At 38.7% G+C, this 14,321-nt stretch overlaps 1 protein-coding gene across 1 annotated transcript; it reads left to right on the plus strand.

Moving 5' to 3' along the window:
• The first annotated feature begins 3,458 nt into the window (after positions 1-3,458).
• LOC147252363 (acetylcholine receptor subunit alpha-like) lies at positions 3,459-14,056 on the plus strand. The gene is made up of 9 exons (XM_086221299.1): positions 3,459-3,584; positions 5,301-5,443; positions 5,530-5,574; positions 7,390-7,499; positions 7,906-8,101; positions 9,364-9,601; positions 11,883-12,106; positions 12,223-12,459; positions 12,569-14,056. The coding sequence occupies exons 1-9, from the start codon at positions 3,542-3,544 to the stop codon at positions 12,695-12,697; spliced, it is 1,365 nt and encodes a 454-aa protein (XP_086077425.1). The 5' UTR covers positions 3,459-3,541; the 3' UTR covers positions 12,698-14,056.
• Positions 14,057-14,321: the final 265 nt, after the last annotated feature.

A 14,321-nucleotide genomic window follows, 5' to 3' on the forward strand; every position in this document is an offset into this window, starting at 1 on the left:
TACTGTTACCAATGTAGTTTTGACAGCAGAATCCACACCAATCAGGGAGACTTGTGCTTTTTGATGAGAAGAGAACTGCAGAACGATGCCATATTTAAACTTAAATTAGAACCAAAATAATGTGACATGAACGTTTTGTTTGCGGCTGTGAGACGACGCTGGCAGACATGGTAGCCCCTCACATTCACTATGACAGATTGTGCCTGAAAGCTCGATATCATGTGACCATGCAGGAACTCCTTTAACAACACATCCGTCACACCGATTCTCTGCGAGACTAAAACCAAACTCACATTACCTAAGGCAGCGCTGCTGTATGCACTCAGGAGATTGTTAATTACTAGCTCTCTCTGTGAGTATTGTCATGTTAAATAAATGAATTTTAGGTTTAATTACCAACTGGGATTTCTTTCTAAGAACGAGTCAGGCACAGCCATTGGCTGCTCATCATACGATCCCTGTTTCACGCTTTCCGTTAGACCTCAAAGAAGTGATTGTTTCTTAGCTGCAGCATATTTAGTCCATCGGATTTCAGGTTAAATCTGTTGTTTTTATCTAGTTGCATGTCCTGTAGCTTCATGTCCATCCATTCCTTGCGTTTAGGTTCTTGAGTTTCAAATTTCCAACTGAACCCCCCCCCCCCCCCCCCACACACACACACACACACACACACACACACAAAACACAATCACTGCTTGACATTTAATCACTTGGGTTTTGTGACCACATCACATTCAGTTAATGTGAGCCAAATTCAAACCTGTCTCTGGTGATTGTGTGGCAAAATTGGATTTCCATTCAGCTGTTTAGCCTCCCCCGCTATTATCAGCCATTTTAAATATATATCCCACCATCGTCTACAAATGTGAGAGAAGGTAAAGCACAGCAATAAAGCGGTCAACCTCTCTCCATCTCTCAGTCAGATGCTACGATAAGACCATGCATGAGTAATGTATTGTCTGTGCTGGATGTGCCTTATTCACAGTAATGAGACCAAATTTGAGAAGCCGTGATCCATGAGATAACTGACCTTTCTCTCTTGACTGAATGGTAATGTTTTTCCTCCTGCAGGACCTGAATACAAAATGTGGGTATAAAAAGAAATACTAAGTGAAGTGTGTGAAATAGAAGAGTTCATTCTGTATATTTGCACACTAAATGGCTGTGTAGTCATTGCACTTCACCATTTTACTTAGAAAGTGCATTACCATGACAATTTCAGCAGTTGAATTGAAAAATATTGTAAAAATGCAGTGAGGTTTCAGTGCACGTTAAAACACCACATCGGTATGTTTCCAAGATCTATATCAACACTTATTCTCTCTATTTTGACAAATTCTTAAGTGGTCTGAAATATTTCAAATTTGGAGAAAGGTGAAGTCATAAAGGAAAGAGATTTTTTTTTTCCCAGTGACTAAATAGAATGCTGTCCATCGCCTAAACCATATCCCTCACACATCATAAGCTCTTCTTTGAAAACTCTAATCCTCTTATTAATCATCACTGAGGCATAAACATGGAGTATGTTGTCCAGCTTTCATCTGCGCCCTGCAGATATCACATATAGACACATTCATTCAGATTCAGTGAACATTTTATTTGATATCCTTGAAGATATAACGCACAGCTCGCGTTTATCCAGAGAGCAGAATCACAGTGTGAGACTTCAAAACATCGTCATCAACACGGGAGAGAAAGCAAAGTGGCAGTGCGGGACAGCGGGAGGTTGAGCGAGCAGATACAATGATGGCTCGTCTGGAGTTACATGACAGACTCGGAGAAAGTTCAAATACACGGTGTGAATTGAACGAGAGCGGGGGAGGGTTGGGACAAATCTCTCTTAATTCAGACATTGCCAAAATGGTCATTTGTCCTTAAGTGAGATGAATGAGGCTGCTGGTTGAGTGACTGGCTGATTGAATGGATCAGGGATGTGAGGAAATTGAGTTGCCTGACCCGTCACAGAGCCCAGGAGGGAGACGTGGCTGTAGCACCTGGCCTCCAGCAGGCACAGTGCTGCTGCCGACATGTGTGAATCATCTAAAATTAGCTTAGCATTCACTTTGAGGTGACGTAAAAGCACTGCTTTCAAAACGTTACAACAAGACATCATCATTCCCTTTTAATGGCTCGTAGAATTTTTTTTTGAAGCTTCTTTATTATGTAGTTAAAAATGTCTTACACTGTAAAAAAAAAAAACAAAAACAAAAAAACCTTTTTCGTATAACTTAAATTTGGGTTCCCGATTGCCACAGAATATTAAGTTGATGGAATTTGAAAGACAAGCAGCTGTGACTTTGTGTGGAAAAAAAGTTATCGCTTTGAGTCCTTAAAAAAACGACCTCAACTTGTCATCTCGAGTTCCATCATCTTGAATTTCAAACGCTTCCTCACCACCAACTTTTTAATGTTATGACACATATACTTTTTTTTTTAAGTATAGTAGAGTTTGATAAGCGCGGAAACCAAAACAGAAAATTGCAGTGTCATGACTCCACCCATATAGCAACGTTGCCTCAACAACAACAACAACAACAACAACAACAACTTGTGTCCAACGATCATGATTAAAAACCAAGATATTCACATCGATTTATATCTGTACGTGTACTGTAAAATACCCATAGTTTAACTACGTTCCTGACTTTTTTACAATAATATTCAGTTTTTACAGAGAATGTCCCAGGGGCTGTTGCTTTCTTTTTTAATACAATCATCAGACTCGTGATTTCAATGTGTTCACGTGTACATTTGGGTTGATTTGATTGTGAAATAAGAAAACCAAGTCATTTCAACTTTTTTTTTTTTTTTTGATTTCTACAAAGTAAATGTGTGTAGTCTGCCTTTGCCTCTCTCAAACCAAGAAAAATATTCAAACAAATTAGTGTCAGTATCTTATCTGGAGCTTCCCGTCATATCACATGATCTTCCTCAGCAGATCCACACGGCACCGGTTTGGAACGTAAATCTGAACGTTTCTAAATGAAGGAGATGCGAGGAGCTGATGAGGTGTCGGCAACTGTTTCCAAGGTCGTGTGCTGACACCGAGTCTTGATGTGCAACAATCCAAACCTTTCAATTGATAAAAAGAAAATGTCATATCTGTAGGTGGAAAAAAATCCTCTTGATTTTCAAAGATTTATATATTCAGCATGTTGTGGGGGGGGGGGGCTGCATTAATAATTAATAATGGCTGCAAGCGCAGCACGAGAGCAGCGACATATGGTGTGTCTGCATCTAGGAGGCCAAGATCATGATAGTATATTTTAGTGACGGATTACTCTGGTATGTTGATCTTATAACAGACGACAAAGAATGTGGCCCTCTCAAATGACAAGGGTTGGCAGCTACTCACTCACATCCGCTGTCAGACAATAACAACAAGGCTGCCAATGGAGAGCTTGGAGGTTGTACACTGAGTTGTTCGCCAGTGCTGAAAGAATGTTTTAGGTGGGTCAAACCTTTTTAATTATCCGGTGGTCAACGGACAACGTGTTGAAGCTGGATCTTGGCTGTGGATGACTTGGGTGCACTGGCAAGAATGAATACTGTATTTTTAAATTTTCATCTTGTAATTCTAGCAGGTAAGAGCTTATTTAAAAAAAAAATAATCATGTGTGTGCAGATTAACTGTGAAAATGGGTGTTTTTACTTGAATTAGTCTTTCTAAAAATCCCAAGGAGTCTGAATAAACAACAAGTAAACACTGGGAGAAGTCTTGTTGTCAGTTCCTTTTAACGTGATCCAATTCTAACAACAAAAATTAATGAGTGATTCTTGCTTTTTTTTGTCTCTTTGATTGACAAGGGCATGTGTAGTCCTTTTATTTTTACTTTCCAATCTTTTGCCTGTCAGTCAGCATGTCGTGTCCCCTGCATAATTATGTAGCAGCCAATTCCATAGGTTGGTGAAATAAATGTCTTGAGGATCGTTCAAGCGTCCCGACATTCTACCCTGAAATGTCCTTCCTTTCAAGGTCGACTGGAAATTGAAAGGGGATCCTGCTCTTGCTCGTGACATATACGTAGTGGAAATAGCATAGGAATATCTCGGTTAACAACCCCGGATACCATTACATGTTTTAAAGCAATACCGACACTTTTAATCTACAAACAGACACTGAAAATATAAGAAATGCACTGTAAAATCAAACACAATGATCATTCCAGGCACATATTTATGAGGATCTCAATTCCAGCCATCGTTTTTTTTGATGGTAACAAGCGATCTCGAACAACGACAAACAATTTCTGATTTAATCTGGTAGAAAGATAGTATCTAAAGATAACTTTTGAAGCTAATGTGGATCAAATAGCAGATCCTAAATCCTGAAAACTAGGCCACTGACATGATGAAGCTTTGAACTACATTTTTTTCTGGACACATGAGAAATTTCCATAAAATTCATTCAGTCCATGTGAAATTATTGAGAGAAACATTTTAGCTTCCAGACATCATCTTGATCATAATCTTGATCATTGATTTTGAAGACCTATTTTTAATGGAATGGTTGATATTTCCAAAAACATGAGAACAACATGATGATATATGTTGCATTTTCATCAGAGGGATACCGAGCTCCTGGAAATAATAATAATCTTCTTCTTCTTCAAAAAACCACAACCCTATTGTCAAGCCTTACGATATTTAACTTCAGTTTAAATGTATGTAAAGTGTACATCAGTTTAAGAGTCTCCGTACCCTTACAAATACAACAGCGATGTAAAATAACTCAGCATTCAGTTAAAACAAATACAAAGTTGCGATATCTCAAAGTATCTCAAAAAGTTGAACGGATTTGGAAACATTACTGGACTGTACAAGATGAAGACCTACAGATGTTGGCATCAGATACCATCTTGATTCTGGTCTGACTATGTTTATTTAAACCTTAACTATAAAACCCAAAACCTGCATTTTACCAATTAACTCATTCAACTTTTGCCCTTAAGTCCGCCTTCCCTCTTAAAGTGTTTTAAGACATTCTTTTGCAAATATTCATTTAAATTTTCAGGGTCCTAAATTTGGGCCCCAAAAGCTGTTTTCAGACCTCACAAATACTGAAATGCTTTCAGAAACAAGCAACATATTAGCCTATGTTTATCCACAACATATATTCACACCCATGTTACACCTCTCTATTTTTAACTCCTACTGAGTATCGTATGTTCTTAAAGAAACATAATCATTTTTGCTATACAATGAGTGAGTCATATTTGCTGTTGTTACACTGTTTGAATATGACAGTTGCTAATGACTGCCACATGTCTGTGTCTTGCTCGGTGTCTTGCTTGTACTAGGTGCTGTGTGGGGGTCCGCTGATGAAACTACCCTGGTTAAAAACCTCTTCAAAGGATACAACAAGGTGGTCCGTCCTGTCAATCACTTCAAGGACCCAGTTGTTGTCACTGTGGGTCTCCAGCTCATCCAGCTCATCAGTGTGGTGAGGTTTCGTGTCACACAATCTGTGTTAAGATCCACTGTCATCACCGTCATCATCTGTCTAAACACATTGATGTGGATCCACAGGATGAAGTCAACCAAATTGTCAGCAGCAATGTGCGACTGAAACAGGTTTGATCCACTTTTTGTTGAATGAAGTAAAGTGTGTATTTGTATATTTATTTATTTGTAAAGCCCGTTTTCACAAACAGTTTGTCTCAAAGGGCTTAGTCAGCATGTGCATGTTAACATAATAAATCATATATCTATGCATACATCTATATACAGTATATATATTTGTATTTCTATCTCTCTCTATCTATCTATATCTATCTATCTATCTATCTATCTATCTATCTATCTATCTATCTATCTATCTATCTATCTATCTCTCTCTATCAATCTATCTAGATAGACAGATAGATAGATAGATAGATAGATAGATAGATAGATAGATAGATAGATAGATAGATATATAGATAGATAGATGGATAGATATTTCATGCATTGGTGGTATTCCCAGTCCATAAAGAACTTATAACACATCATTACTTGGCCTAAAATGTAATGAAAACTATCATATAAAGGAACATGTCAAGTTTTTGGTGAATACGTCACTTTGACAGCTTCCCAGGAGCCAGACAGGAAGATGACAGCTTCCCAGGAGCCAGACAGGAAGATGACAGCTAGTTGGCTTAGCACGATGAATGGTAGTGGATGGGAAGCGTTAGCATACCTCAAACGTCAGCGGTAGTACTTTACTCTGAAGTGGTCTTTGCTGGCATTATTTATAATAATATTTATAGATTAATATAATAGTTATAACATCAGTCCACAAAGTACAAAGTTAGTTGATGTGTCAAGGAGTGACTGCTGCAACTAATCATGGCTGACTACTGCATAAAATAGAAATTTACTTTATAATTACATTCTTCCGGTACATAGTTCCTTTTCATTATACTGGTACATTCCTTCATGCAAATACATTTATTAGCAATGTATTGTTTTACATTGTTGTGTGCGATGTGTGAGACCTATTGTGCAGTATCACCAACCAGCATCTTGAATCATCTCGACACCCTTGGATCAGGTGCCCACACACTGGTACATGCCCTGTGTTTGGCTCACATCTTACATTTGGATTTGAAGAATGACTGTTTTTAATGATCTGTATGGGTGTAGTGTTTAAGTAGTGTATTATCGTAGTATAGTGGATGACCTACCAAAGACCATGAGTTAAAATTAGCATTGAGCTAACCGTAGCATATCTCGACAGAAAAAAAAGCTGTAAAAGCTGAAACGTTCACTAATGTGCACTGTTCCTTTTAGATGAATAAAAACGAGTGTTTGTATAGGAGAGGATGATTTCTGCATGAAAACCAAGATCCTGAACATCTTAAATTTGAGGGTTCTTAACAGAGGCATGCTAACACTTCCATCTATTGCCATTCGCTGTGCTAAGCTAGTGGTCAGCAGGTCTCTGTTGGTCTCAGCTCCTAATACACTAATATTCACAATATGGAAATGATTAAAAAAAATACATTCACAAGATATGAGTTAGGAATACTTGTTTGACTAATTGTTTGGCTGCAATAAATACAAAGTTTTGTAGTAAGCATGCTGCACATTTCATGATTTACAAAAAAGTTTTTTGGTCAAAGAGCAAAGGAGAGGTTTGTTCTGAAACTGGTAGTAGATTTCATCCCTATGAATAATTAAACACTTGAAAAAATAATAGTTTTGAATAATATCTGTAAAAGTCATATGCTGAATAAAATCTTATAATCAAACACCTCTGCAGAAATAAGTGCTGATAAATAATGAGTATATCTTATCCCTTCTTTTGAATACGTTGAAACGTTTTTTTGGTTTAAGAAAATAAATCAATTTTCACTGGTTTTTAATCGCTGAACTACTTCCCATCACCTCCGTTGTCTGTTTTTCCAGCAATGGAAAGATGTGAACTTGCAGTGGAACCCAGAGGATTACGGTGGCATCAGAAAGATCAGAGTTCCCTCCACTGACATTTGGCGGCCTGATCTGGTTCTCTATAACAAGTACGTTATCAGGCTATATTTGATCCAGAGTGTTTCCCTCTCTCATGTGCTCTCCGTCATCAGAGTCAGCCTCTACAAACAAGTGACACACCTGTCAGTGATGTTTTCACTCTTTCCTATACTCCAGTGAGCTCAGATTTCATCAGGCTAAATATGGACTCTTTAAGACACACACACACGCACACACACGCACACACACGCACACACACACCATATGCTGCGTCTTACACACTCCTGTTTTCCCTGACAACCAGCTCCACTGCCAAAACAACTGAGCGCCTGGGCTGTGCAGCAGCAGCAGCAGCAGCAGCAGCAGCAGCAACAACCCGTCCTCAGGCACTCATGTCACATTTTATCAATGTTGAAATTACAATGTTGGTGCTGCTTGTGTCTTCTCTGCCCGCAGTGCTGATGGCGACTTTGCTATAGTTCATGAGACCAAAGTGTTGCTGGAGTACGATGGCATGATCACATGGAACCCACCTGCCATCTTCAAGAGCTACTGTGAAATCATTGTGCTGCATTTCCCCTTTGACCTCCAGAACTGCAGCATGAAGCTGGGCACCTGGACTTACGATGGAAACTTGGTGGTCGTCAACCCTGTAATTGCATTCCAATATTTTCTTCATTGGTTCACTGGAATACGACATGTTAAGATTCATACTCACATTCCTACCAATAGTGAGATGAGCAAATTGATAGATGGATTCACCCTAGCTTAGTTTAGCTTAGCTTAGCTTAGGGTAGCTTAGCTAAGACTGGACTCGTCTAACTCTGGCTACAAAACAATTATCCACCATCACCTCTCAAGGTCAATAATGGACAATTGATATGTAGTTTGTTGAAGCAATATTATGCTGTGTTTTTGGCAAAAAAACAAACTGCTGAAACAACATTTTGATAGAATACTTGACAAAAAGGAGAATGGTGCTACTTTTCATTTCTCATCTTATTGCAAATTTGCCCCATAGATCAGGTAGGAATGTCCAGCTAGCTTGTGTTGCTGCTTTTCAGGTACTGGAAGCCAACTTGGAATTCTGTGCAGTACAGAATGTGTAAGGATCAGGCTTAGAAAAGAAAATATATTCTCTTATGAGCACTGAAATAGTATGATGCCTATTTTTTCGTACATTAACAACTGCTGTGATTGATTGATATTCATGGTAATGAGATAAATCATAATCATGACAGATGTCAGTTTAGAAGCAGAAGTCTTGTTTCTACATGTTCAAACAAGTTTGTTTCCCTTGTCCTAGTCTTGTTCTCAAAATCAGTTCTTCCAAATAATCTTATAATTCTGTGTTACTCTGATGGTGCTTCTCAAATAAGTAGGTTTGAATGCACCAGCATCACGTATTTTTCCACTTGTAACTGTAGAGGGCACTGTTGCTTAGCAAAACTACACAATGGTACTTTAATCGGAACACAAGCCCAAGTTTTAAAAAAAATGACGGAGGGATGAATCCTCCATATTGAAATGCAAAATTAACCAATGACTAGAGAACCGAAAGCACAGGCCTAAACATTTTATTTGAATCGAACGTCAAAAACGTCAACATTTCTCAGGGTTGTACCTGATGGCAGATCCAAGTTTCGTGATGGCTGAGAGTCTAGACTCTACTTTATCTGAATCAGCTTAAACCGACCAAACTGACTTGTGTGGTGAAGTAGGTTTGGACAAATTTGAAATTAACACAGAGGTAATTTGCTCACATGGTACATGCTCATACTGATTTGTGCTTATAATTGGTATGTTAGCAGTTATTTAATAAGAAATAAGCAAGAAATATGATCTGAATGGATTCCTCAAATTCCTGCTCATGAAAAGAAGAAGTACGTTAAATCCCTGTCGTCTTCTCGCTAGGACAGTGATCGTCCTGATTTGAGTCACTTCATGGAGAGTGGAGAGTGGGTAATGAAGGATTTCCGCAGCTGGAAGCACCAGGTGTTCTATGCTTGCTGCCCCGAAACCCCCTACTTGGACATCACCTACCACTTCCTCCTGCTGCGTCTCCCCCTCTATTTCATTGTCAACGTAATCATCCCATGCATGCTCTTCTCCTTCCTGACTGGACTGGTCTTCTATCTCCCTACAGACTCTGGTACGTTTGATTCTGCTTCCACATCCTGTCACGGGACTTAAAGTCATGAATGTCTATTTGTTTAACTGTCAATAGCAAAGTAACATCAGGACATTATGAAAGAAACTTAACTGCTTCTTATCCCTTTGTGTTGGCATCATCTCAAGAATGTCTTGAGGGAATAATGAGAATGAACTGAAAATACTTTGGCGTCAAGGTCACTGCGATAGGCATGCATGCTCTATTTCTAGTTTGGTATAGATGTCTGATTGTTTTTTGTGTCGTTGATTATTTGCTGTGCTTTTTTTGTTTTAAATTCTCAAATTATCTTTCAAGTGGAGGAAAAGAACTGCATTTAACCTGGATGCCAGATAAATATCGTCTTTATCAAGACATGTACTATTACTATCTTATAACTCGGAGTACTGAAGGATGATGTATTTTTAAGCCAACTTGAGAGATATCATTACCCTGGGTTCCATCAACCAAAAGCCAAAGGATTTAAACATCTGGTATTGAATTATATTAGAAAAATTTTTTTTTGGTGAATTAGTTTGTACTTACACATTTTGTTCAACGAATAACCTCTTAATAATTTTGTAAATGATATCTTCAGAGCACCAAAGTTGTGTTGTTATGCTATGAGCAAACTAAAGCACAGATGAGTGACTTCAACACATAAAAAGCATCAGGCTGCTTCTCTGAGGATGTTAAATGTCCTCAGCAATGTCTACAAGTACTCAAACTTGTTCGCGACCACCCTTAGATGTATAAATACTCCTCAAGTGTTATATTTGCTGATATATTTCACGTCGTAAGGCAAAACCGGCTTTCAGTTTTAGGACTCGTTCTAAACAGCTCTATAAAAGCATCCAGCGACATGTTTTGCAAAAAAAAAAAAAAAAGGGTCCATATCGTCTGCATATTTGACAGATTTTAGCGCTGTGATGTGTCTGGTATACTGGTAGAAATCCTTCAGGATATTCATATCCGGGGTCCCTGTATGGGTTGGTGCTGAAGTTGCACTGCTCCTGTGCACATCTGGCCTCGTTCCCAGTGCGTAGGTCTGCCTCATTACCCAGAGTCCCTCTGTGCTGTCACGTCTGAAAGCAGGCCTTTGCTTTAATGTATAATACATCACTTGATCCTGGTCTCTGATACGGCTGCTGACAGAATGGTGTGAAAGAGAGGCTGGTGCCAAACATACACCCTCCCCGGGTGAGCTGCTCCCACTGAGCAACAAAAACAACATGTTTGGCATTTTTATTGCGAAATGGTGTCAAAATCTGTTTACTTGTACTATTGTTGGTTTTGTAGACCCAAACAGTTGTTCTATCAAATAGGATTTATTTGAATAAATGAGCAGTGCACTTCCTGCGATGAAATGACACAAATGGTCGCAGACTGACAGAACAAGCTCTCCCCCGTGGCATTGAGTAAATGCATGTTGTCGCAAATTGAACTGAAGTATTTTACCCTCTTGTTTTATTAATTTCTCTTGATGAAGGCAAACACATTCAAAATCATCAAGTAAATAAGGGAGTAAGATATCAGTGTTTTGATTAGGACAGGCAGTATATTACGTTTTTCAATCATCCCTCAGGTGTGGCTATCAGATACTTTACTAAAATATATTACGGAGGTTGGATCAGTTACATTTTAACAGCAAATTTGATCCTTGAGTTGAGCTTCATTAGTGCACTGAATAATAACATCATTAGAGCTTGAATAATACTGGATTTTGGATATGATTAAAGCTGACATATCAGAAAATGTTTTCTGTGTAATGGAGTTATCAAAAATTTCTGACAGAGACATGAAGGATATTTTGCAGTTGAAAAGAAACTTTATCAATCAAAATTGCATCAGCGCATTGAAATAATAATAATAATAAAAAAAAACCTGGAATTAATTAGTTGTAAGTTTGCATCTCTTCTTTTAATTATGTTGCGCCAAAATAAATAAATGTATTTGTGATAGACTATCAGCCAATATTATCAGTCAGGCCTACAATATGGGTCAGTCTACTTAATTTCCCCTGAGTTTTCAAAGTAATTGATGACTTTGGAGACCAGAAAACAATGTCACCCCACCTCTCTGTTTCAGGGGGGGGGGGAATAAGTAATTTAGCCTTAAGAGGAATTGATCCCCGTTGTGTTTTATCCTGCGACCCTGGTGAGCACACCCCAGGCTGGGAGCCGCAGATATTTTGGCTCCCAAGCAGCTTCCTGGTGGGTCTCAAGCTGATTTTTCGACAAATGAGGACATGAGAGCAGTGAGGATGGTTTGTTGTGTCTCCCAGGTGAGAAGATGACGCTCAGTATCTCCGTCCTGCTGTCTCTGACTGTCTTCCTGCTGGTCATCGTGGAGCTGATCCCCTCTACCTCCAGTGCTGTGCCGCTCATTGGGAAGTACATGCTTTTCACCATGGTCTTCGTCATTGCCTCTATCATCATCACTGTCATTGTCATCAACACCCACCACCGCTCTCCGAGCACTCACACGATGCCTGACTGGGTCCGCAAGGTGAGCACAGAGAACGCAGCAGCCACGTCGGAGCTTTCTCTTTTATTCTTTGTACAGTATCGCCATCTAGTGGTTACAGGCAGACTAGCTTCATGTTAGCTTGTCTCTTCTCTTAGGTCTTCATTGAAACTATCCCCAACATCATGTTCTTCTCAACAATGAAGCGTCCAGGAAAAGAAAAACAGAGCAAGAATATCTATGGTGGTGATTTTGACATCTCAGACATCTCTGGCAACCAGACGTCAGCTGTTACCTACCAGTCTCCCATCACCAAAAACCCCGATGTCCGCAGTGCCATTGAAGGTGTCAAGTACATTGCAGAAACCATGAAATCAGATGAAGAATCCAACAATGTAAAGCTTCTCATTAAAACAATGTTTCTAAGATGATTCATCACTGAGTCCTGCTCTCGTGACATGCTGTCCCCTCTCTCTCTCTCTGTCTCTCTCTCTCTCTGTCCAGGCTGCTGAGGAGTGGAAGTTTGTGGCTATGGTGTTAGACCACATCCTCCTGTGCGTCTTCATGGCTGTGTGTCTCATTGGAACATTGGGCGTGTTTGCTGGCCGCCTCATTGAGCTGAGCATGCTCTGAAGGCAACGTGTTTTACCAGTTAGACTGCTCAGATAGTCACAACATCCAAATGTGAATGGTGTTACCTGTTTTTGCAGCGGTGTTAGCAGACCTGCAGCTCTTACCATGTTCATGCCTTTAAAACTTGTGGAGGTCTTTATTTGTTCATTTGAATGCTCAAAGAAAGTCTGTATTTACGTACCTGCAATGTAATTTGATGTATGTTCTGCATGTTTTATGACCAACCAATCTGCTCGATGCAGTTAAAGACAACAAAATGTTTGGTTCCACTTTACAACAAGGATTTACAACAAGAATTGCCTCAAAAAGGATTGATACATTGTTCTAAGCGTGTTATTACCATAGTTGTTAACACTTCATAAACCCCTAATTAACAGTGGTAAATGACTTATGACCTAATTTCCTGGACATGAGCATCAGGAAACTATTTGGCGAGAAGAAAGTATGCAATGCTAGCCTTGGTATCAAGGTCTGATAGCCTTTTTTAACTGAAAAAAGGAGATTTAAACAGGTACAGATTGTTCCTATAAGGTTGCGTATGTACTCAGACAAAACATTTTGATGGAAACATTTTCAGGATGTTTCAGAGATGTTGCTGACAAATGAACAAACTATAATTAATTTCCTCAACAAATAAGTTTTGAATGTTTTTTTTTTTAAACAGAATTTTACTTTACCTTTAGGAGGAGGGTTTTGGGAACAAATTTTTAAAAAATTCCCAACAAAAACATTACCAGAACATTGCATGTGATATTCTTGTAACATTTTCAAACAAAGCTATTCTAGCTGGGCGTTCTCATCATGGATATTATGTTCTGTTTGAATTGAATCTATTGAGGTGTTGATTTATGTTAAAGGGTTGTTGTTGGTTTTTTTTTGAAGGCTGTAATTTGTGGTGCTGTTGAACCGTACTGAGTTTTCTTGAGTGGTGTTGTTGATATTTAGTCCATCCCATTTATAAGAATTAGGGGTTGGCTCACTATAAGCTAAAAATGGAAACTTGATAAGCTGCAGTACAATAATCCACAAATCCAGTTGTATACTTACATTTATCCAAGTTGCTTCGTTAATCAAATATGTGCTTCTGACAAGTGATGAATCAACTGATCGCTCAGGTGAAACAGCAGCTGATCTGAGCTCAAACACAAACCCAAGACATTTGTTGGTCTTGTGAGTCATGGCTAATGAGGGTTAGATGTCTATCAGTAGATACTTATAACAGGCTACCATTGAGGACGCTGAGGTCTTTTTTTTAAAAACGATTTTAGCATTTTACAAAACATGAAATGAAAAAAATATAGTGTTGTGAGCATGTTTGGTACTTGAACATATTGAATATATTCAGCATCCTGGCTAATAAATTTCCCTCCAGATTTTATGCTCAGTGCTGTTGAATCAGAATTTTGTTTTAAATTCAATTTCAAAATTATTTCCCAGAAATATTCATCAATATTTAAAGTTGCAGTGATAGTTTTTGATGTTGTTCAGTCACAGGTGCAGTGAACCAAGCAGTAAACACGATATTGGCTGCAACTGCATAAAATTGTTATAACAATGTGCATAATAACACATGCAGTAACCATCCAGCAATAACATCAAAAAAGGTGTGGATGAAAACAATTAG

The sequence above is a fragment of the Aulostomus chinensis genome, chromosome 12 (assembly GCF_037954235.1).
Source record: "Aulostomus chinensis isolate RoL2024-O1b breed Wild chromosome 12, RoL_Achi_v1.0, whole genome shotgun sequence".
NCBI classification, from domain to species: Eukaryota; Metazoa; Chordata; class Actinopteri; order Syngnathiformes; family Aulostomidae; genus Aulostomus; species Aulostomus chinensis.

What these genes read in the sequence shown, in the direction of transcription:
- LOC147252363 (XM_086221299.1), top strand. Translation starts at nt 3,542, where the DNA reads ATGAATACTGTATTTTTAAATTTTCATCTTGTAATTCTAGCAG. An exon ending in TCATCTTGTAATTCTAGCAG is followed by an intron (nt 3,585 to 5,300) that starts GTAAGAGCTTAT and finishes TGCTTGTACTAG; the next exon opens with GTGCTGTGTGGGGGTCCGCT. An exon ending in CAGATGAAGAATCCAACAAT is followed by an intron (nt 12,460 to 12,568) that starts GTAAAGCTTCTC and finishes CTCTCTGTCCAG; the next exon opens with GCTGCTGAGGAGTGGAAGTT.